Source organism: Xiphias gladius, chromosome 5, assembly GCF_016859285.1.
Source record: "Xiphias gladius isolate SHS-SW01 ecotype Sanya breed wild chromosome 5, ASM1685928v1, whole genome shotgun sequence".
NCBI classification, from domain to species: domain Eukaryota; kingdom Metazoa; phylum Chordata; class Actinopteri; order Istiophoriformes; family Xiphiidae; genus Xiphias; species Xiphias gladius.
In genome coordinates, this window is record NC_053404.1 from 12359574 (window position 1) to 12384079 (window position 24506).

Here is a 24506-nt window from a genome sequence, read left to right on the forward strand (position 1 = left end):
GCCCTCTCCGTCACATAACACTCTCTGTGTTTCTAGCTTGTAAAGCAGGCTTTAAGTGCTCAGTTATATGACTTGACTGAAACTATGGTGGATTTGTTTTCTATTGTAGAATTTTACCATTGTCTTCATACATATATGTGTGTGTATGTGGTTATGTCTAGACACGTGTCATTGCGGTCACTCTTCATGAAGGCTCGTCTCTACTGAGAGTCTGTTGAGTGATGAACTTCAGCAGGGAGGTGGCCCGACAGAACAGCTGTTATACATATGTGATAGAAGATGAGGATCCAGCCCTGGCAAGCCTAAATGTATTCAAGGTAAAGCTGACACCAAACTGTATGAAAAACAAGCAAATTTATATAGAAATGTATTTTATGAAGTAAATGGACAAACCACAAATGTCTATAAAAGGTATTTTAAGAACTGATTTAATTCCCCTACAAGTATTTACAATATGAGGAGATTTTATGTAACATCCCATCACTAATCCCAACCCTGTGTAACCTAAAAGAAAGTCATTGTGAAGAGCAGAATAGAGACCAGATGACAACTCTAGTATTGTATAATAATGTTATGTGAGTTGCAGTATTTAATTGAAATTGAAATTTAGATTATAATGGCCAGTGGCCTGAAAAAATGACAAATATCTGTTATATCATATTTCAACGATCCATCAGCAACCACGAATGGATGATTGTTAATGTCTGTTAGCATTTATAAGTTTCATTCTAACTGTCATGTAATTTGTGGTGAAATCAGACATGAAAAAATTTAAATGGGAGTCTACATAAATAGTAATCGTCTCTTCTCTCCCCTATCATATTCTATATTTCCATCTAGTTGGCTGAGAGGGGTGACCTAGCTCTCCTGGAGAACCTGGTGAGGAAGAGCCCAGATGTCCTGAATGAGAAAGATGAATGTGGAGCTAGTCTCCTTCATCATGCTGCCGCAGGGGGCCATGTCACCATCATCCAATGCATCACCACGGTCATAGACCAACAAGGTAAGAATGCCTCAGCCATCGATCTTAAGATGCACTCCAGCACAGGTAAGATATGTGTATTGTGAATCACCATAATTCTGTCTTTAAGTTACTATATGCAGTAGTATGTTTGATTTTTTGTATTGTCTCTTACACATAAAAGAGGTGGCAGTACATGCACCTTATGTGTTTGCATTTGTGTGTGTGTGTGTGTGTGTGTGTGTGTGTGTGTGTGTGTGCGTGCGTGCGTGTGTGTGTGTGTGTGTGTGTGTGTGTGTGTGTGTGTGTGTGTGTGTGTGTGTGTGTGTGTGTGTGTGTGTGCGTGCGCGTGTGTGCGTATTTGCATGTGTTCTTGTGTCCTCTCTTAGACCTTAACAGCTGTGATGAACAGGGCAATGTGCCCCTACACTGGGCAGTGGAGAGGAACAAGGCAGACAGCTGCAGGGCTCTTATGGACCTGGGGGTCAACCCCAATATCCTCAACATGGCCCTCCTGTCCCCTCTGCACCTGGCAGTCAACCGTGGGTACAACGACCTGGTGGAGGTGAGCAGGCTGAAAGTGCCCAGCTGAAATAACAATTTATATGAAGTGAGGTTCCTCTTGTATTCTTGTGTTTTCTCAGTGAAAACAAGGATATTGCAGAGGTACTAGATTTATTTAAGCACAAATGGAATAAACTGGTCCCATACACTGGCCAATATTTCAAGAGAACTAAACATACAAACTACACTTACACAGCTTAATGCACAGACATAGATGACAGAGAAATGTGTTTTTCTTGCTGATTACATGGGACTGATAATGCCAATGTATAGAATCTTTTGGGGGGGGGGTAGTCTAACATTTTTGGGGAGCAGTGCAGGGTCTTTCATTTTGTTCTTACCCCACTTTTCTATTTTATTTCATATATTCATATTTTATAATTTTGGAATTTATTATACAAAGACAGATCAAAAATAAAAGAAAAATAAAAAATACTGTTTTTACCATTTTATGTTTACCATTAATGTAATATTTTAACCTCTGGGGGGAGTATATAGCAATTTTTTTCTAAATTTATGGGAGGGTCCAAAGAAAACATTAGACGACCTTGCTTTTTTTTATAAAATGAAATAAATTTTTTATACAACGCCGAACAGAGTAAGTTTACATTGTGATATTGCTAATATTATGAATTTTACTACTTTTTTTCACTACTGACTTACTTTATCTAACTGAGGTTCGGTCGTTCTGTTGTACGCATTATGCCAAAAGGTAGTCCAATGTCAGATTTTCTTCCTCATCTCGATTTCATATTTAGGAGAAAATGGTAGGCTTAAAATGTTCCTATTATCACATCACATCTTTTACACCACACCACACTTGTCACTGTGCACGGTCACTGTATTCTAAAGTTATCTGACAACTGTTTACATATCTGACAAAACCTTACTTAACGGTCTACTTGGAAAGACCTTGTTCATTCATCCTCATAGCACTTGGCTTTTGTCCACAAACTGACACAGTTACAGTATGGTGGAATATAAAGGACGCAGGAAAAAGGTGGCAGAGTTGAGGACAGTAAGGACAGGCTGGAGCTTACTGTTAAGATTTTATCTCTGCCCCCTACAGCTGCTGCTGTCTTACAGTGCTACTGACTGTAATCTGGAGGGAGACCTTGGGAACAACCCAATGATACTGGCCAGCTCTATCAATAACTGTGAAGCTCTCAGCACACTGGTATGTACAAAGTTTTCAGAATCATGTATCTATTCAGTTGTAGTGTGTACCTGCACCAGCCTGTAAAGGATAACTGTCCATCTGTACAAAACTGATTATGTAGCTTTCCTCTAAAATGACAGCCAGCCCACTGCAGCTTTGTCTCTGATAAAGAATTGTCTCTGTTTGTCTTCTTCTCTATCCATTCTCCAAATTGTCAAAGTTGAAGCATGGAGCAAAGCTCTGCCAACAGAACAAGCTCGGCCATTTTCCCATCCATGCAGCTGCCTTTGCGGGTGCAAAGAAAGCTATGGAAGTGATCCTGAAGGCCGGTATGACAAAAGAGATGATCTATCATCAAAATTGAAAGTGCTGATAATAAGGAAAAAGTTTTTACAAGGCCAAACAGCACATTAAGCTGATAGATAACAAGAGAGTTCAACTCAGCCCCCCGGAGACATCTTGAAGAATAATGTTTGTGCTACTTTATCCACAGGCCAGAAGCCACACACTTATAGTGTGTTTATCCACATTGTGATGTCTCCTTGGTAAATCTTGTGTTGTTGGACTTTTTGCCAGAGCAAAAAACATTTATGATATTTCTGTGATTGCTTGGTAAATAAGAAATTAATGGGTTCATGTGCTGTCTTCGAATTTACACAGACAGCCCACCATGAATGTACACAATTACTCATTACTTCCTTTCACTAAAAAACAAACAAACAAATAACCTAAATTTTAAAGTCAAAGAAGTAAAGTATAAGATGGAGGCCCTGCAGTTGAAATTCCCTTGAAAGCATGTCAGCAATAAAAACAAACAAGCTTATACCAACAAGCATTAACTAAGAAACCTTCATAATGACCCTTACTTCCTTTCAGTATATTAGTCACAATTAAGAAAGTTTATTCTCTGCAGGAGAGGAGTTTGGCCACTCAGCTGTATCTCACATCAACTATTTAGACAAATCCAAGAGCAGTCCCCTCCATCTGGCTGTTCGTGGTGGGAATATTGAAGCTATTCGCCTCTGTGTTGCTACTGGGGCCAAAGTTGACCAGCAACAGGTACTGACAGCACAAAACAAACACAAAAGATTATAGGTAAATCTCTTCCTTGGTTTACATTTGCATAAATCAGCACTTCTCATAAACCTTCAACTGGGTGGGTAAGAAGGGCAGACATTAATTTGGTTGTCAAAGCACTGGCTGTTTTTCATACAATTCTGCATCACATAGTCATAAACATATCAACAACTGGGAGCTACAGATAACAAATGCTGCTATTCACCTTTCATCTGTTCAATCCATGCTTTGTCAGATTTACATAGTTTTTAAATCTAGATCTCACTGACCTACACCTGTAACGCATTTCCCCCGCAAAGGGTCTGTCTTTGTACTATTAGAGCACGTCAGTCTTATCACGGCCATCTGGGAATGATTGATATGTCTAGTCCTGGGCTAGTAGCCAGAGCCACAGCAGGAGCAGTTACTACAGTAATAGATTTGTTGTCTAAATTGATACAAATTACTTCCGTTTACACTGTTGAGCTGAGTGGAGCGATCACTGGCCTCCTCCTGCCAGTCCTGGTTATCTCATTAAAGGATTGTGTTACAGCCCCCCGTGTTCAGCCAGCAAGTCTGGGAGATACTTTGCTAATGTAACACTGGGGAAGTGTACATGTGAGAGCCTGTTTGCATCCTAATTCCTCTGAGTGTTTATGTTCTGCTCTGTCTAACTCAGTATGTCTCTGTATGGACCAGACATAAACACAACGAGCTTGTGAATATTTATAATTCATTACTCATAATGCGTCCATGTTTGTTGCTGTCCAGAATGACAGGTCCACACCACTACATTTGGCCTGCACCCAGGGTGCTACTGATATAGTCAAACTGATGCTCTCCTCCTTTGACCAAGTGGAAGAGATCATCAACCTAACTGATGGGGCGTGTCAGACCCCTCTACACAGGTGGGCTTAACATATCCCTCTACCCTGATACTGGGAGTAGTTTGTTGATCATACTTATGGCAGTCCACTGAAAATGTTCTTCATACCTGAACTTTTAGCCACTAGGACTTAAAGGAATAGTTTGACATGTAAAACCATTTTACACTTTTGTTTTTATATGGATAAAACAAATGAGATATAAATTGTTAATTATTACGCTTTAGAAGTGCTTGTGGGCAGATTTTGTAACTTTTGGACAGAGCCAGGCTAGCTGTTTTCCCCTGTTTCCAGTCTTTATGTTAAGCTAAGCAAACCAGCTGCTGGCTGGAGTGTATGTTGGTAATACAGATATGAAAGTGGTATTGTTCTTTTCAATTAATTCTTTACAAGAAACCAAATAAGCATGTCTCCCAAAATCTAGAACTATTACTTTATCTTCACAACATGCTTCCCACACTGATGTTATCTAAAACCTATTTGTTTTGGCACAGACAGCAGCAGAGTAAGACGTGATACAAGGACAAGGGGAGGGGGGATAGATTTTTGTGAGCAGCTATAGTACTGTTTACCCCCTTTTTTTAGATATGGAAACAAAAGCCCTTACCCCACATTTTTATTCTAATTTTGATATTATTGCTGTAATGTGCTGTAAAATACCCACTCCAAACTGATCAATGGTCGGTATGATGTCTAGTAAATCTAACACATGACTGAGAAAACACAACAGCAATACTCCGTTCTTACCCCAGACATAACATTATCTGTGGTTTGTAGATTTCAGTCATGGAAATCATTTTTCCTCTACTTAAGTCTCCATCTTGATGCAGAATGTCACCAGAATACCAGGAACTATTTATTAAAGTGCGTCATTGAAGTGAACCATTACTGTCCTGGAGATAAAACCTGTAACCGCGAAGGGAAATCTGGTTGTTATATCATGATTTGACAAAGTAGAATTAGAATTAGATCCCGTCCTTATTTGACGTCTGACAGTATTAGTAAGACCTTGCCTCACAAAGTCATGAATTGTGTGGCTGGTTTACAACAACTGTGTTTACTTTTCCAGGGCTACAATATTTGACCACACAGAGCTGGCAAAGTACCTGATTTCTTTGGTAAATAAGGCACACACACACACACACACACACACATTTACACAATTACCCCCCAGCTGTCATGCACAGGACATTCCCAAACTTTAATATCAGGGACTGTGTAATTAATCTTTTGCTTTAAGTTAAAGAAATTGCATCAGACAGGAAAACTGCTTTTTGTCTGTAGTAAATACTGCACTTGTGCAAATTAAGGGCAAATCAACAACTTTTGCATCTGTGCCGAGCACTGTCTTCACTGCTCCTTGTATTTAATTTAGTGATCTGGCCATTCTGCCACTTTACTGTGTGTTCTCATTGCTACCACTAAAAATTATTTGCATTTTCCAATACACCTCTTAGTAAATAGCGCTACCCTTTGCTTGCAGACCATTTGTCACCAACTGTTATACTCTATAAATCATTTAAACAGAACAGCGTTGCTAGGAAAAAACTGGGGTCCAAGTTTATCTCCTTGGAGATTCTGTTAGCAAACACCGCAACAGGAAACAAATGTGTACACACCAAGTGTGTTTGTCTTTGAAACTCTGAAATAATCCACAGGGAGTGACATGAACTGGCACCAAAGACCAACCAATAACAGAAGATAAAATCAGTATCAGACCTTACCCTTAGATCCACCAAGGATTTAGGCTTGGTGTATTACTAATTTATTTCACTATACAGGATATATGTTAAAGTATATTTTTAGGCACAAGTAATTGGCCGTTCCCACGCTTACTTACTGTGTTTGTCAAGCTGTCCACTCTTGCAAGGCACATATGTATTTTACAATGATAAGAGTGGCAGATTTACCCCCGAAATTCTAAGTAATTTTTTAAACAACAGGTCCTTAATTTCGGACAGACTTGATCCGATTTTTAGACAAAAGCAGCTTCTCATTTCTAGTATTCAGCCTTAATTTTTTGGGCTGAAATGACAACTATTGCTGGCAGATTTGATCAGCTCTATCTAACTAGCTAATTAAGCTAGTGTTAAATATTAGCTTGATAAGTAAGACTGACTTTTTAATGTTTCCAACTGACTCGATTTAAAAGGAGAATCTTTTAAAAAGGTCTTAAACATGCGCTTAATGGCCACATACATAATATTGTGCTACAAGATTGAGGATTAAGTAAGTAAGCTAGTTAGCTGGACATGCTGACGATTGCAGCTCACATCAGAGTAGATTATCACAGTGTTTAATCACTTCCTTACACTTTTGCTCTGTGTTTTTGGTTTTGGAAATGCAAAAAAAAAAAAACACTCTCAATTCTTTAAATGCTGAGTATCGCTCCCATGGATTATCCTGAGTACTAAAATAATAATAATGTAATCACCATTTTCTTTTTTAATTTCCCATTTCCCTTTTAATTTGAATTCTGGGTATAATTATCTTCCATACCCATGCACACTTATTCTACATGTGGAGAGAGCCAAAGCTTAACAGACCTGCCCTGCCTAGCTAAGGTTGTGAAGCTATTATTTGTCAATTGCCGTTTAGGGAAGGGGTTTAGGGTATGGTCAGCTGGCACCATCACCTAAAGTACTACCTAAAAAAACCAAAATGTATCTAAAATGTATCTAAGGTCCAATTCATTTTATTATCAGTACACTACACATCTGACACAATGCAATGTAGAATTTAATATAATCATCGTGTATTTTCCCACAGTGGCCTCATTTGTTTGCAATACTTACAGTAATGTGTGTTAAAATTAATGTGGTAATTAATGAGGTTGGCTTTACTACATTCTCTTCTCAGGGTGCAAACCTAAACAGCATTGATTGTAAAGGAAACTCTCCCTTGCTGCTGGCCACGAGCTGTGGAGCATGGAGAACTGTGTCTCTGCTACTGTCAAAAGGTGAGCTATAGTATTGTATTTCACTACAAGCAATGCTCATATCATTTGTAAGAATGCCTGATAATACAGGCTGTGCACACCCATTCACATGTTTATATCTTTTTAGGGGCAAATGTAAATGTGAAAGACAGATGCGGTTGTAACTTCCTTCACCTGGCCATTCTGCAGCCCAAGGGTCTCAAGAATCTCTCAGAAGAAGTACTGCAGGTACTGTCAATCAATGTAGTTTGTTTGTAGCTAATCAAATGCACTGTATGCTGCTTAGAGTATGATATCATCAAGAGATTGGAATCAAATTACTATACTGTCCTTCATCAATTTGCCTTGAGCCTTAGCTGCATGTATTCAAGGCCAGCTGATGAGGTTCATTACACTCTCACTAAGCCAGATGATAGTCCTTTAAAACATTGTAAGCCTTACCTTAAGCTACAATAATGTGAAAGCTTTCAAAAGTAGCAACAGAGGAAGGCTGATATATTTACATTCAATAGCTGTTCTCTCTTTATCTCTGTACAAATATTATTGCAATGCATTATTATTTATATAATGTCAGTATATGGGTGTGGGTGCGTATTTTTGTATATAACTGTAGCCATAGTAGAATTTATATGATATGTGACATTTATGCTGCATGACTGCTGTAGCATACTCAAGTCTTTTGCATTTGTACATTGTTTAACACACGTTACTTTACAATGTACATTATATTGTATCAATACAACGTCATTATAATGTGCTTAACTTTAGCATAACAGTGTGAAGGCATTGCTGAGCTGTGAGGATAATGACGGCTGCACCCCACTCCACTACGCTTGCAGACTGGGTATCCATGACACAGTGAAGAACATGCTGGGCCTCTCGGGGGGGGTCGGCCTTGCATGCAAGTCCAAGGACAAGAAGTCTGCCTTGCACTTTGCTGCTCAGTGAGTTCGACTGGTCCCTGAGGGCATGACTTTCCATACCATTGAACTAAACAATACTGATTTGACCTGATTTGCACTCAAAGTTGCTTAAACTTTGCAAATTTGATCAAAGAATTACCAGCAATGTCACTGCTGATGACACTGACCAATGTGACCATTATATATGCTGTTCCTTTTGTATTGTTTCTGTTGAAATTTTTTAAAGCTACAAAATTCAGATCACACACTCTGTAATATTCACACCCAGAGCCATGTATCCCATGTATCCCATTGTATTGTTGTTAAAACTCTGGAGCCATTACTTTCTAAATTACAACACTTTATAATTTTTTTTTGAAAATAGCTTTATTATTAGAAAGAAAAGGGAGCTACAAATCTTCCTTGTCATAAAAATTCCAGTTTTATGCTTAAGCTTAAAATCACATTCTGACATTGTTCTTCTAGTTACTCAGTAACAAGTGTTATGTATTGATCAATGATATCACAAGAGTATAAAACATTAATCAACTAGAATGGCACTCAGCAGAGAGCATACCAACAAGGCAAACATTTCTGGATCTGTCCCTTTAACTTGATCCACACCTAAACTTAATGAGTTCTTCCGAGGCCCATGCCCATTCTCACCACCAAATTTGGTGCAAAAAAATTCAGTACTTTTTGCATAATCCTGCTGACAAATAAACAAACAAACTAAGAAACAGACTTGGTGAAAACATCATCTCCTTGGTTGAGGTAAAAATAGCTCTTCAAGGACTTTTACATACGATTTTCCTAAAGCCAAGAGTTATCTCTGTAATTGAACAACAGTGGTCAGATAAAAAATGAACAATGTAATTGAATTTAAATCTTTTACCTCACTGCTTAGTTGTTGTAATCCTTTGAGAAATTTCTGTACTCAAAGCTGTCCTACTCCTTTTGAAGATTAATTGCTATGACATACTCATTATACAGTGACCTAAAGGAATTGTCATAAGAATAAAATTCCATTAGCAAGGCACATGTGTAGAGATGTTTCTAACAGTGTGAAATGAGTGGACTTTTGACATTATTGTCATTGATTTTTCTATCATGTACACACATTTCATTAGAGCTAGAGGGCAAATGGAGGCCATGCCATGATATCATACCTTAACTCTTGCAGATACTTCATTCCCTTTCTCCACCTGTCCCACTGCACTGACACAAAGTGCTGCTGACCTTCTCAAAAGGTTGGGAGACGAATAAAGATCACAGTGCAAGCCAATATGTCACTTCTGTCTATGTCTTCTCACAGCTTGCAGCACCATTAGTCACCTACACTCCTTAAAACTTTATGCCTATATTTTACCTACAGGTTCAAGCCCTGTAACAGCAATCTTAATTAAGCAATATCACATGAGAGGGAGTGCGGTTGTACTGAATATCAGCACGGTTGTGATAGGCACAAGGCCACAGACACTAAACCGCCAAGAGGAACTGTAATGTAACTGCCCCCAACCCCTGGCTTTGCTGTGCTGTGGGCCTTGCACAGGAAGTATTTTCATTTCAGAGATCACCAGATCATAACATTAAAAAAGGTTCTTCAGCAACCTAATGCTTCTTGTTGTCCTCCATCTCTTTAAGGTATGGGCGCATCAATACATGTCACCGATTACTCGAGACCATCACAGACTCTCGTTTGCTAAATGAAGGTGATGAGAAAGGCCTGACACCACTTCATTTGGCTTCAAGATGGGGGCACACCAAGGTGGTACAGTTGTTGCTACGCAAAGGAGCTCTCTTTCACAGGTATATCCAAACACATGCATTTAGAGAAAACATATACATGCACAAACAATAAAAGTACATGTACTGTACATGCAAAAGCAAGGTGCACTACACTATCATCTATGCACTGTTTAGCCATACTTGCAAAGCTGCAGTACTTGCAATTTGCAACATTTTAATCTGTATACAATTCTCATAACTGTGACTGATTCCTGTTAGTTGAATATGTCTTGTTTGCAGTGATTATAAGGGCTGGAGTTGTCTGCACCATGCTTCATCTGAAGGATACACACAAACTATGGACATTCTCCTGTCAGCCAATCCCAAGTTATTGGATAAAATAGATGAGGATGGGGTATGATTTACTATTACTTCGAAAAGTAACCCATAATTAATTTTACACCTATTTGCGATGACTATTTTGAGACTGTAGGCTTTTATTGCAGTTCATGGATGCATAACAAAAACTGAATATGTTCAGCTGTTTTCCAAACACCAGTGCCCTTCAAGTAGCACTGAGTTATACAGACTTCTCTGATCTACAATAAATGCAGAGGACTGTCTCCTGTTATGTACTAATATACCAGAACACTGCACTCCACATCGCAGCAAGAGAGGGACATGTGGCTGCAGTCAAGGTCATGCTGGCTCGGGGAGCAGAGCTCATCTTAAACAAGAATGACACCTCATTCCTCCATGAAGCTCTGCAAAATGGGAGAAAAGATGTGGTCAATGCTATAATTGACAGTGACAGGTACATTATTAACACAAATGTCTCTTCTCTAGAGAAAAGTCAGTACAGTACAGTACAGTAAAAAGCTCAGTCTACAACAACTTTTTATAAATGTTTTTATGTGCTTCATCTGTAAACAATGTATTTATCCAGCATTTCAATGCTGTTCTGTGACAACCATGTATCTTGTAATTGTCAACTTTTCATTGAAGAAAAACCTGCCTGTTTTCAAATTTGCGACAAAATATTTTACAAATAATCTGATGGGTTTTTAAATTGCTTATGTAGTTTAAGAAGTACGACAAGTTTCTCAACCCACAATGCAAAACATAGCCTTCAGTTTATTGGAAAAACTCAAATCACTAAATTTGGAGTTACATTATTTTCCCCAGACAGTGACGGTTTAAATTTTAATCTACAATGTATAGAGGTTTAATTTGACCGTAAGATCATTGAAATTCTGGGAGAAGTAGCGGGATGGCTGCCAGAATTTATTTTTGAAAAAAACAAAACAAATCACTTGGGGGCGTAAAAGTTTTTTTTTTTTTTTAATTTTCTACAGTCATTGCATTGGTTTTAAGATTCATTTGTGTATTTCGTCTTCCAGATGTGCTGAGGCTTTGACACTGTTCACACCTGGCTCAAGCCAGCGATGTCCCATACTAGACATGATTGAGTTTCTGCCTGAGACCTACAAGGTTTGCCACGGGCAAAGAAAAAAACATTCATATCATAAATCTGTGTGCACAGTAGTAGTCATAACACATCTCTTTCTGTAGTTTGCTGTTGTATACACTGCACACAGTATACACTTTCTCTCCCTGTTTTTTTCTTCAATAGCACCTATTGGACCGGAGTATTAGGGAATCTGATGATGACCACAACAGTAATGACTACCATGTAATTCAGCTACAGCTTGCACAATCAAATCACCACAACTCATCTACAATATATACATACTCTATTGTATAGTGTACTGTATCTGCCAGGCATTTTAACTGTTCTTTATGTGGTGTAGATTGAATACAATTTCAGATGGCTCCAAGCTCCCCTTGCAACAAAGAAGGTAACTGACAAGACATTGAGGTACCAGCCACTAGCTGCACTCAATGTAAGCAACTTTTTTTTTTAAATATAATTTTGGTGCAGCAGAATGCAAATAATCTACTCCCCCACGACTGAGAGTAGTAAACTTTTATTGTATTTGCTTTTGCCCTCTAATGAGGCTCTTTAGACTTAACTACTCACCTTCATGTAACCATGGGCTCAAATTATGCGTGTATGGGCTAATCTGCTCTGGCTTAGCCTATTCATCTATAAGGGACAATAGTGACACTTTTCTCTGTCTATTTTTCTGCTGTGACAAGGATAAATACATAGCCAAAATTTGTGGCATTGTCATAAGATTTTACTTTCCCTGGACTGCTTAGCAAGGTGCAATGGTGTGTCTCTCCTAAGCCCTGCATCTGTGTTACACCTACTAACATCTGATTATAAAGATGAAGATGACACTGTCATTGCATTGTCAAAGACAAATTCCTACTTCAGTATGTCCTCAGATTCTAATTCTGCTGGCTGTCTTGAATAGTTATAACTATGTTACAATAGTTAACAGCAGTTTATCATTCGCTAATATGGAAAGTGGAACAGTTAATGTTGGCAACCAAACTTGCTGCGTAGTTTGGTGGCAAATAGATCAACAAATCTGGCTAGGATCCTTTGAGTAAACTTGATCAAAAGCGAGGCCCACAGCTTGATGCAAACTGCCAAAGAGGGACCAGATGGGAATGAGCTGTGAGGTCAAGTTGTCAAGTCCATTATGTGTAAACATGCTTATGGACAAGCTGTTAAATGGTTTCTGAGTTCCACCTACTGTAAATCTCCCATTGCAGTTGGTCGCCTTGGTCAACACTCCTTAGCATGAGCATGCACTGTTGTTGCCTGTCAGTAGTGAATGCATCAGGGGACAGTTCATGAAAAGAGGAGGCATGGCCACAATGTCAACTCATCATTTACTGATCGCCATGTGGGACAGGCAATCTTGGTCTTTGCCATTTTTCCAGTTGGAAAGAGGCAGCTGAAAGGGCAAAGATGCAAGCAATGTTACCACTAAATGAACCGACCAAAATCAACTCATTCACATGTAAATGCATATATTCTTATTTCACAAATAGTTCAAAACTGGGTTCAATTTGCATGCAAATTTCTTTTGGTGAGTGACCAAATCATTGAGCTAAAGGTACATTTCGTAATTGTACTGTAATCTTAGCAATCACCACATCAACCACTGCTTCTTTCAACCGTAGCCCTGATTTATTTGATATATTTGATGTAAACAATCTCATCTTCAACCAAATGTTAGAAACACTTCATTGCATGTTTCTGTCGGCTCATGTAATCCCACATTATTCCTGTGGAGATCAATAATATGCACATACTTCAAATCTAATAGACTGTAGCTGTCAGGCTGTTCTTTCCTGCTTGTAGCCATTAACAGTGGGCTATTTTTTCTGATACTTCTTCTGCAGGCAATGGTGCAGTACAACCGCATTGAGCTCCTCAACCACCCTGTCTGCAAAAAGTATCTGGCAATGAAGTGGTGTGTATTCAGTTTGATTTAATCCCTGAGATTGGTATTTCTATTCTGATATGTTGTGACTACTGATCAGATTGCAAGTAGAGTGATTCACTCTACTCCAAAATACCAATGCATTATTTAGTTTGATTATCAGTGTTCTAATTTTCTAAGGGTTTCCTTCTTTTTTTTAATTCACAGGATTGCATATGGGAGCACGGCTCATGTGCTCAACATGTTTTTGTACCTGTTAGGCCTGCTGCCCCTGACTCACCTGATAGTGACTCTGAGGCCAACTATGAACACCACTGGCACAGGCGAGCACAGTATCATTATGGTGCCCATATCTTTTATAGAGGTACAAATGACAGTGGTGATCAGTAAAGAATCTCTGTGTTACCATATGTGGAAGTTATGTTTAAGATAAATAATTCATGTTCCTATATAGTGCAGTGATGAAGGCTCATCATAATAAATGTGTGATTGTGACATAGTCTCCCTAGATAAAGTAAATCTCAATTTTGTCATTTCACAGCAAAGTCTGTTCTTGTCCTTCTGTATGGTGATGGTCTTGGTCATTAACGTGTATTGCATTGCGAAGGAATTGATGCAGATATCACAACAGGTACGGACGGATATGCGAGTGCCATTACCTTACATAACGCATGTGCTCATAAATCTGGTCTGTGTGGACACACTAGCAATCAGTTATGATGGATGGGCGCCCTCTGATTTAGATTTGCAGGAAAACTGGGTGACCACAGTCAGTATGTCAATGCCACACTTTACCTCAGTCATATTGATTATAGCTGTACGAAACACTGATGTATTACGTTACATGTTCAGTAATATACAGTTAAAATGTTGCTGGGCATGATTGCTTAAATGAAATACTGTACTGGCTACTCAGGTCAAGGAACATTTAGGAGAGAATTTTTGTTAAACATCTAGATGATTGTTTGTTTGTCTAATTATTTTGTATTTTTGCTGGTTTTTCTTTTCTTTTACTTAAAAGCGCTGGAATTACTTCAAAGATTATTCCAACCAGTGTGACTGGTTTTCAGCCATCTTCTCTCTTCTGTTCATCATCCCTGTCATGCTCAATGTAGAGGGTTCTTTACATTGGCAAGCAGGGGCAATGGCAGTTTTAAGCTCCTGGGTTGGATTTCTCCTTTATCTCCAGAGGTAGTGTTCACTATGACACCCATTTCAATATAATGTGTTTTTCATGGTGCAAAAGCCACTAACTGGTATAATCTCCTGTTTCTTCAGGTTTGAGGGTGTTGGCATCTATGTTGTGATGTTTGGAGAGATCCTTAAGACACTGGTTCGTATTGTGATGCTATTCATATACCTGATGTTAGCATTCGGATTGGCATTCCATGCTTTGATGCTCCACCAGGTAGGAGAAGACGGCAATAATAGTATAAAAAATTCAATAAGACTAAAACTCTAAAGCTTCTTCATTCTTTCAGCTCACAAAAAATGACTCCATTAAAATGACTCCATTGTTTATTGTGTATGTTCCTAGTCTACTTCTAGCCTTATTTTAGTATTTATTATCCATTTTTAGTTGTTTTTTTTAAATCTGTAGCCTGATTTTGTATAGTTTGTTTCATTTTTATGCTGCCATCTTTTCCAACCTCAATTGGACTTACTTGGTTAAATAGGGATTTTTGAACGAGTGGAAGAATAGGCCATTTTGCCGTTATCAGTAGTGGAGCTAAAAATGGATTTTATACTGTTGATGAACAAAAGGCCATATGGTCATTAATAGCAAAAGGCTTTATCATATGCTAGCATGAATGAGCTCAGCAAAGTTTTTGTCATTTTGGGAAGTAATGCTTTTTCAGTTTCTAGCCAACAGTTAGATGAGAAGATACCTCCTCATTTTTGTAAAGTAAATATGAAGCAGCAGCCAGTTAGCTTAGCTTAGCACAAGGAATGGATAAAGGGGAAACAACTAGCCTGACTCTGTCTGAACTTAGGTACCAAAATCAACCTACAAACACCTCTAAAGCTCACTAATTAACATTTTACATTTTGTTTATTTAATCTTTGCAAAAAAAAAAGTGTAAAATTTACAAGTTGTAATTTTACAAGGTGATGGAACTGTTTTACCGTTTTTAAATTAGACAGCACAAGATCAGAAAAACCAATCCAAATCCTCCTCCTTGGAGCATGAATTTTCATAACAGATATCATGGCTATTTGGCCAGCAGTTGTCTAGATAAAAACATCTGTTGAAGACATGTTTTGCCCCCATTGATAGCAAACCATGTTGTCACATACTTCTTGTGTGTGACATGTACTTTATGCATGTCATCCGCTACATTTTACTGTACTCTGTGTAAGATCATTTACAGTACTCATTCTGTTCATTGACTTGACTGAAACCTTAAAACTGTCGAACAGTTGGAGACATATTATTGAAAAAAAAAAAACAGTTGAAACTTCGGGGCATGTGGACATCAATATCAAACTGAGGCATATTTTATTATAATGTGCTGTCAAATACCTCTTATGAAAAAGTGTTACAGTAATTAAACTATGACAGATAAATTTAACATTCTTTTTTCTGCCTTAGAAAGAGTTTGACAGCGTGTCACTCTCAGTGATGCAGACCTTTGTGATGATGGTTGGGGAACTGAACTACCAGAATAACTTCCTGGATGCTTATCTGAACAATAAGCTTCCTTTTGGTCTCCTGACTTACGTCACTTTTGTTAACTTTGTGCTGCTAATGCCAATACTGCTAGTGAACCTCATGGTAAGCATGTCCTGAGAGTCCCCACTTACATTTTACTTTAGTCCATGTAACTATATGTTTGTTTGTATCACTTATATAAAGTATTGGGGAAATCAGTTTCAGCCATTTGACACCATTTTCATTGGCTCCTAGGCATTCGTCCATATAAATAATCTTATTTTTATATATCCAATCTATATATTAGATGGTTCTTATTTGTCTTTGGTTGTGTTGTAGATTGGTTTAGCAGTTGGAGACATTGCTGAAGTACAAAGAAATGCTGTCCTAAAAAGAATAGCCATGCAGGTATGTATGGAACCAGCTTGTATGTGCCCAGAGAATTTTTGTTAAATAAGCCTTTGCAAAACATAGAGGACATGACATCTTTTATCCTGCTTTCTCTGTACATGCTCAGTCTACCATGGCTATCCATGATGGAGAAACAACCAAACAAGAATGAAGAATCTAAAACACAAGCACCGTAGATGATGGTGTTTTGTTCTTGACGCCTTTTTAAATGTAGACTTGGTAAACAGTATGATGCAAAATGAGGCTATTTAAGCCATCTATTCAAGATACACAGCAAAATCCATTGATAGTTGTATGACTATTTAGATTTTTAATACAAATATTGCGATTAGGTATGATTAAGGCAATATTATTATGAGAAGTGACTAGTGTGACAGATTTACTTTGGAATTATAATTAATGATATTTGTTTGGCTTAAGAACTTTTAGGTCCAACAGGGCATGTCAATATATGATTGAAAATCAATATATGATTGAAAATCTCACTTAATGACCCCAGATTGACCTCCACACCGCTCTGGAAGATAAGCTCCCTTATTGGATTATGAAACGAGTCGACAAACACTCCATAACCATCTACCCCAATCGCAAGTGCTCCAAGGTATGCTCAATATTTGCTAAAAACAGATACTTTACAACATATCAATTTGTCTTTGTAAGTTATGTCAGTAAAATATTTGCCCTTTATTAATCCTGACCACTTTTCCTTTTAAAGCACCACGTAAGGCAATTAATCACAGGTGGTGAGGAAGCAAATGAAGTCTGGAGTCGTCTGCAGGCCAAATCACAGAACTGCACTGTGATAGAGAATGAGCTCAGAAAGCAGAAGTGCAGGTGAGGCACACAGTGTATGTATAAAATACATATGAGAGTCTGTTTTCTAACATCTAGAATCATAAAAGTAAGCAGAATTACATTTAAGATTATTGACAGTAATTACAACAAATACAATGAAGTGCCATAAATTATGCAACAACTAAAATGATTTATGATCTCATGCATAGTGCACACTATACAGTGTGGAAAGTTAAAGTGGTAAAGAACAATTTGATAGTTATTTTGATGCATGAGCAGCCCCTACTGGATAGAAATAAATAAAGACTGTCAAAGGACAGGTCAAAGAAAGATGTGACTCACCCCATCCCTTTCAATAATATGCTCATGGAACCACTCAGGAGCATCACCCTCAAAAAGCATTATTATAAATCTACTCAAATGAAGGTCTATCCAGTGAGCTACATAAATTGATGTTGTCCTCTCCAGGATGAAAGAAATGTCAAGCATGCTGGAGAAGCAGCACAGCCTCCTGAAGCTCGTCATCCAGAAGATGGATATCACCTCAGAGGCTGATGAGTACGATGGCCCTGTGAATGTCAAAGGCAGCATGTGGCTGAGCCCGAGTCAGGTTAAACCAAGAGGACATAGTGTGTCCTGGTGGGTCCCAGTAATGAAGGCCATCGATTCCAAAAGAAAGTAAAGAAGAAGAGATGAACAGCACATCTTAACAAAGCAAGAATTATATAATTTCACAAAGTGATTTATCACTACTTAATACAGATATATGTAATAATGGTATTATTATATGACTACTGACAATGTAGAAGAAAAAAATCAAGAGGTAGCCTTAGTCTTTCTAATGTGTAAAGCTTAAATGTATCTAATATTTACATATATTCAAGCATTTAATTTCAATTAAGTCCAATTAATTAACTATTGAGTGGTTTTAAAGAATTAAAGGTTGAAGACTGAATAATATTGCATATGGAATTCAAGCCTTTAGTAGTAGTGGTTTTACTGTAAACTGTTTAATTGTCGGCTGAAAACGTAACAGTTCTTGTCCAGTATGGCACTGTTAAGTTCCGCCTGTGACCCACTTATAAATACATGTCATTTTGTGGTATGTATGCAGTGTTACCATACTTCTACTACGCACACAGATGCTGTTTCTTGTATTCTGTCTTTCTGTGGAATATTTGCTCCATCAAATATGACACATCACCTCTCCTTTTCTTCACCTTATCATTAAACATGTCCTTAAATGTAAACAAGTAAAGGAGTGTGTGCTTTTACATTGTTATACATAAAACTGAGGTTGTATATCAGTTTTCATCAAATTTCAGTTTGTTACTTGAGACACACTTGTGATACAGACAGAATTTATAGATGCAATAAGAGTTTAAAGGAAATCTCCCTTGTGTGGAATAGTTCATGTGGCATTTAATTTGCAACTAAGATTTCTACAAAACTCGTAGCAAAATTATGGTATATCAGTGTATATCAAAGTGTATATCAAATCTACACGTATACATTTATCTAACAAACACCTGGTCAGTTCTAAATAAATGACTGAACTTTCAAATCAAGATTTTCAAATATATTATACTGATTAGGTTCTCAGTTGGGTGCCTTGCAGGGACTTTCCTTGCAGCTAGAATGTTGATGTTGTGAATGATGAATGAACTTTTTTATGAAACTGAAAGATGTATTTTCGTATAGACATAAAGGCCTGAGAATCTTATGTAAATTATATGAACTAGTTATTTATTTATTTATTTGACTCTTAGTATGCCAATATTCACTTGTGGCATGCAGTGCATTCTGAATCTGGTTAATTTGTGGTGTCTTATAAGCCATGAAGACCCGTCATAGTTGTGTGGAAGACACAATAATAATTGAAAAAAAACTTTACAACGAATTATAGCCACTGGTTGTGCACTGCCTTTGTCACTGGTGTCACACACCAGCTTATTGTTGCGTATTGCGAACTGCTTCAGTAGGGATCATGGGAATCATAAGAAGTTGGGAGAGAAACATCATGACCATCAACACCTCTGACATCATGAGCCTGCACCTGTCCCTCTGCTTCTCTAGCATAGGGCCCCATTAAGGGTCGTGACCCCTGAAAATCTTTGCTGATAGACAAACGCTAGCTCTCCCTTCAAGTGATATTTATTGCTGTTGGCCCTGAATTTAATTATTCCCAGGGCAAATAAAATAACCATATAACCATCAATTACACTGATGGTTTGGATAATATTTTTTGCTTTTACTTAAGGAGCTACATCTATAGAATGACTAATTAGCAGAGTGTTTTATGTCAACCTGCTTCTTTTTTGACAGTGAACAAAGCAGCGGATTTAAAATACATGTCACCTAGCCAGTGCCTTTTCATGCTATGTAAAAGGAATGACAGTTTATCAACTGAGGAGTAAATCCAACAGCAGAATCCCACAGTTTGCACCTTCAGGTGTCTCAATCAGGCTGTTCACCTTGCTGACTGATGCAGTAACAGGGGAGGAGATGGCAGCTTGCGTGAAGCTCTGACTGTCTTAGCAGCACAAGTGGAACTCAGTATCTCAACCTCATGACACAATCAAGGCTAACCTAAGAACCTCAAAGGTCCAGTTGATGCTGGGTCTTTTGAAAACTGCGTGGAAGAGTGGCATTGTGTGAAGCATGGGAATGTGTTCTTGGATTAAGGAGCATTCTTGGTCTAGGAGAGAGGGGAATATGAGTAGAGGAAAACCACAGAGCACTTCAAAGTCACAGTGAAATGCAGAAAAATGGAATTGGAACTTCAATATATACTGGTGATAAACAAGTGTTTAAAGACTGAAAGTACTAGCGGCTTAATAACTTGAGATTCAAGCTAGTGTTATGCTTTAAATTACACACCACCCTGGGAACTGTTGGAGTACAGTACAGCATTCAGCACAGTGCAGAGTACAGTAATTCCTCCCTCTAGTGACCTTGGCATGGCCAGCTACCAAAAATCAAGCATGCATCTCAGCTGCAGTTAGGTAATCCTTGGCAGAATCTTGCTATTGTCATAAAAAAAAAATCAAAATTTCACACATATTATATGGAGTAATAGCTAACAGGGACCTGGGATTTTCTGGAAATATCCTGTGAAAGTAGAGGAAGAGTTCCTGTAAGTGCTATATGGACACAGAAGTTTCCATTCATTCTGAGAAATTGTGCTCCCAAACTCATTCCAGTTTTCCCCAAAGTTTGACTTGCATTGTTGAATATGATGTGTGATGTGCTCACTGTATTTTGCTTTGTGATGTTTGCAAATCTGATAGACTACAACAGATATTCTGTCTGAAGGGTATCATTTGCTAAAGCAAATACAGTATTTCTTTCTCTGAAACTTTCCAGGCAGTATGGAATCTCTGCAAACACATTTTGCAATCCTGTAGCGTCTTCCTAGGCTTTGAGCAATCTCAGCCTCTTCTTCTCTTTCACAGTAAAATATGATACCCTTTCTCATCTCTATAGGTTGATACTCTCAGAAAAGTTTGGAGGACACAAAACAAGTGCAAAAATGCCCCAAGATGAACAGTACATTTGTGATACTATGGGAATGAAGATGGTGCCTCCTCGCCCCTGCCACACCCTTGTCATGCCAACGCTCCAGATGTCATGGGAACCGATAACAGCTGGGGTTGGTGCACTCAGGCTGCGTGTGAAAGGCTGCTCCATCTGCAGAAACCCAATCCCTCTGTGAAACCAGCAAAGGATTAGGTACTTTTGATAAGGTCCTCAAGACATTTCTATTACCAAAACACATCTGTGGGACTGACAAACCTGGGAAATGTTTACTCTATATGTGCATGTCCAAAATGTTCCAATCGGTTGTGTGTATTATTATCAGGAAAGTTATGGCCCCCTGTAGTACAACGTTAGAGGGATTAACCCTGTTTGGTAAAATCAATCCTCAAGCAGCCTTAGAGTAATTTGTCAATTGCATTACACCCTCCACAAGATATAACAATAATGAGCCATTTATTTACAGGGCTTAATGTAATTATCAAGCTGCAGATGAGCAGGATAAGTGTATAACAGTTTACATAGGAAAAAAAGAGTTGTGGTCCTACTGAAGTCATGGTGACTTGGAGAAAAAAGGGGAGGGGAAATGTGCCGAAAAAACTCTGTACAGATGCCAAGTCCAGGACACTTAAGTTAGAGGGGTAGCTAAACAAGGAGGCATGTTTGAGTAATAGAGAGAGCTGCAATTTTCCGACTTGACCTCATGCAGTTGGTATTGTAGTCCTGTCAAGTGGTGACATTTTAGGGCTTCAGGCTGAAACAAGTTGTTGGTTTACTAAATTGGAATAATTTAAAAGTCCTGATAGACTGCTGACTTTAAATCTTAAATACTTGAAAATTTAGCTTTTCAGCCACTGCTGTGCCCTAAGTGCTACTCCTGTCCGCCTCCAAGGCACAGGTGGAGCAGCCATGTCCACTGGCTCTGCAGCAAGCGATGCTGAGGATTATGACACATGTTACAGAAGGACTGCAAACGCTTTGGAGAGGACCGCGCGGAAAATTACCTGCTATGATCCTAGCCCATATTCGGATGAGGAGTTGGAGGACGAAGGTGTGGATGGGAGGATCAAGCAGGAGCGCAGACTCTCCATGGCGCACCAGAAGGAAGCGCGACAGTCGCAGAGAAATGCGGCCAACGCCAGGGAGAGGGCGCGGATGAGAGTGCTGAGCAAAGCTTTCTCCAGACTCAAAACCAGCCTGCCCTGGGTACCAGCAGACACCAAACTGTCCAAACTCGACACGCTTCGACTCGCCTCGAGCTACATATCACACCTGAGACAGCTTCTGCAGGATGATAGATTCGAGAACAGCTTTGCGCACCCAGTCAGTCTGGTATGAAGATACAACTTTGTTTACTTTTTGTTACTTAGTTTGTTTAGGATTTTTTTCAACATAGCAAGCATGCAGATTTTTTTTTTAAAAAAAAGGGACTTCTGTAGTCTATGGTGATTCTGGAATGATGATGATGTGTCTCTTTACTAATGAACCTGTTGTCTTCTGCTTTAACAGACCTGGCCATTTATGATGACAGGGCGATCAGAGGAACAAGAATTCCCAACCGCTGTAAGACTTTGTGGAGCTACAGCATAGGAAACAGCTCTAGTTTTTCTACTACAAGCTGAAGACAATGAGAAAAGCTGACAAAGAAACCCTCTTCTCCAGTTCTCATCTTTGAAAAGTTGTTTGCATCTGTGGACCCACATCCTAAACAATGACTTTGAACTCAAAACTATATTTTGTTGTGTGCATGTTTGCTTAAGTCAATATGGTGGCATGTTTACATTGAGTGTAACCTCTTGTCTTCATTTATATTTGATTTTGAATTTCTAGATTTGGGTTTAACAGACTTCAACACTTGCCATACTGTTGATCATTGGACAGTGTATCAATTAACATTAAGGCTGATCACAACACCTTATTGACATACAATATGGTTTGCCAGCCCAGCCTGTGTGTAATATACAGTAGCAGTCTGTTTAGTATACTTATCTGTATGTGTTCAGGTACTTTTGACAGGTATTAGAGTACAATTAAGTGTTATCTGTTTTGCTATTTAGACTTGGATATATATTGCAGCATCACAAGGCCCACATGTACAGCAGGATTACTCTATAATGGAGATCTATTTATTGTGTTTGTGTTATGTTTGTGCTTAAAATGTTTGCATTTCAGATAAAAGTTTGGCAACAATGGTCGTATGTTTTTTTCCTGGTGTTAAACTTGAAATCTTTGTTTTTCAATTAGTTTAGCAGCACATCATTGTGTGTTAACTTAGTGCATAAATCAGGCTGTCTAAGTCACAGAGCACAGGTTGTCATGTGACTTGAAATGCGCAGTAAGTAGCTCCATGAACTTTGATGGTTTAGAAGAGATGTGGCCAGTAGTTGCAGCATTCATATGCTGTGAAAAGCCAATTTAAAAAAATCTTTTATGTCATTTGTGCATGTAACCCAACCCCAAGTGTGCATTGTAGAAGGGCTTAAATCACTATTTTATTCCATACTGCATCATATATTTTTGGACATCTTATATTAATTTTTCTTAGCTGCAAAAATTAACTGATATAGTGCAGATGCTACTGTATCTTTGCCATAAAGCATGTTCAGTCGACAACTAATCTACCCACCACACACGCCATCATGATGTAAAAAAAATATCCTTTGTAGTCATAAAATTGATTAATTTAAAATGTCACAAAAATCTTAATAGGTTGAAAAAAATCATATATTTCGATTAAAATCAGGTGCATCTACATTTAGAGTTGTACCATGCCAAGAGTCTTGAGATCTTGAGTTCTGTCACATTCAGTTTTCTGTATTTCAGTCACAAAAGAAAAAAAAATAGAACAAAGGAAAAAAAAGGTAATACATTTCAGTGACAAAATATAAAAAGAACTAGATGGTCTGTCTGTAAGTGAACTGAAGTTCACTTACAGACAGTATATGACCCTTATCACATACACACACGAACTTGCACTATCACACATTTCACTATCACACATAAACATTTGCACATAGCTGACAGAGAGAATGGCTGACAGTCATCTCTTGATCTAGGAGTCCTTTTACTCAGTTAAACCCCAAAATGATGTGAGTACAGATGGATAGAGATCCAAGCCCGGGCAGTCTGATGGGACAGACTAACAGAGAACTTTAGATGAAGAAACAGACAAAGAGAGGAGAGGGAGAGTTTTCATCAGGTTCATGTAGAGTTGCAGCTGTTGGCGTGTTGGTTAGTTTCCCAGAACTCTGAAGCGCTCTCCTGGGACAAACTAGCCACTCTGCTGGTCCCGGACAGCTAATGAGCTGCCTTCTCACACTGAGTCTGCCTCCTTTCTTGCGCCATCCGCATCAAATGTGTCACCCAGGGAAAGCTGCTTGTACATGTCACATTTGCATCTTGACTGCGCCGAAAATGAGGTCATTAATCCAAACATGGCATGTCAACAAAATGATGGTGTTTGAGCTGATCTCAGTTCTCTGGGAGTGAAGCTTTTTTATTTCACATTTAAAACAACAAGTACTTTATGCCAATTTGTGTCAATGCTGGCTGGAGC

At 38.5% G+C, this 24506-nt stretch overlaps 2 protein-coding genes across 2 annotated transcripts; both read left to right on the plus strand.

The window, feature by feature from the left end:
• Positions 1–221: 221 nt before the first annotated feature.
• trpa1b (transient receptor potential cation channel, subfamily A, member 1b) lies at positions 222–18102 on the plus strand. The gene is made up of 27 exons (XM_040127261.1): positions 222–317; positions 841–1048; positions 1351–1526; positions 2595–2702; positions 2905–3013; positions 3598–3743; positions 4512–4648; positions 5694–5742; positions 7484–7583; positions 7690–7790; positions 8331–8506; positions 10109–10273; positions 10493–10607; positions 10840–11006; positions 11593–11683; positions 11826–11885; positions 12004–12096; positions 13514–13584; positions 13762–13918; positions 14096–14185; positions 14576–14745; positions 14833–14962; positions 16148–16330; positions 16547–16615; positions 17118–17219; positions 17334–17452; positions 17882–18102. Exons 1-27 carry the CDS (start codon positions 222–224, stop codon positions 18093–18095), a joined length of 3402 nt encoding a protein of 1133 aa, XP_039983195.1. The 3' UTR covers positions 18096–18102.
• A 3757-nt stretch (positions 18103–21859) lies between these two features.
• On the plus strand, positions 21860–22288 carry LOC120790135 (musculin). The gene has a single exon (XM_040127454.1). It carries the CDS (start codon positions 21860–21862, stop codon positions 22286–22288), a length of 429 nt encoding a protein of 142 aa, XP_039983388.1.
• Positions 22289–24506: the final 2218 nt, after the last annotated feature.

What these genes read in the sequence shown, in the direction of transcription:
- LOC120790135 (XM_040127454.1), top strand. Translation starts at nt 21,860, where the DNA reads ATGTCCACTGGCTCTGCAGCAAGCGATGCTGAGGATTATGACACATGT.
- trpa1b (XM_040127261.1), top strand. Translation starts at nt 222, where the DNA reads ATGAACTTCAGCAGGGAGGTGGCCCGACAGAACAGCTGTTATACATAT. An exon ending in CCAAAGTTGACCAGCAACAG is followed by an intron (nt 3,744 to 4,511) that starts GTACTGACAGCA and finishes GTTGCTGTCCAG; the next exon opens with AATGACAGGTCCACACCACT. An exon ending in AAAGGAGCTCTCTTTCACAG is followed by an intron (nt 10,274 to 10,492) that starts GTATATCCAAAC and finishes TCTTGTTTGCAG; the next exon opens with TGATTATAAGGGCTGGAGTT.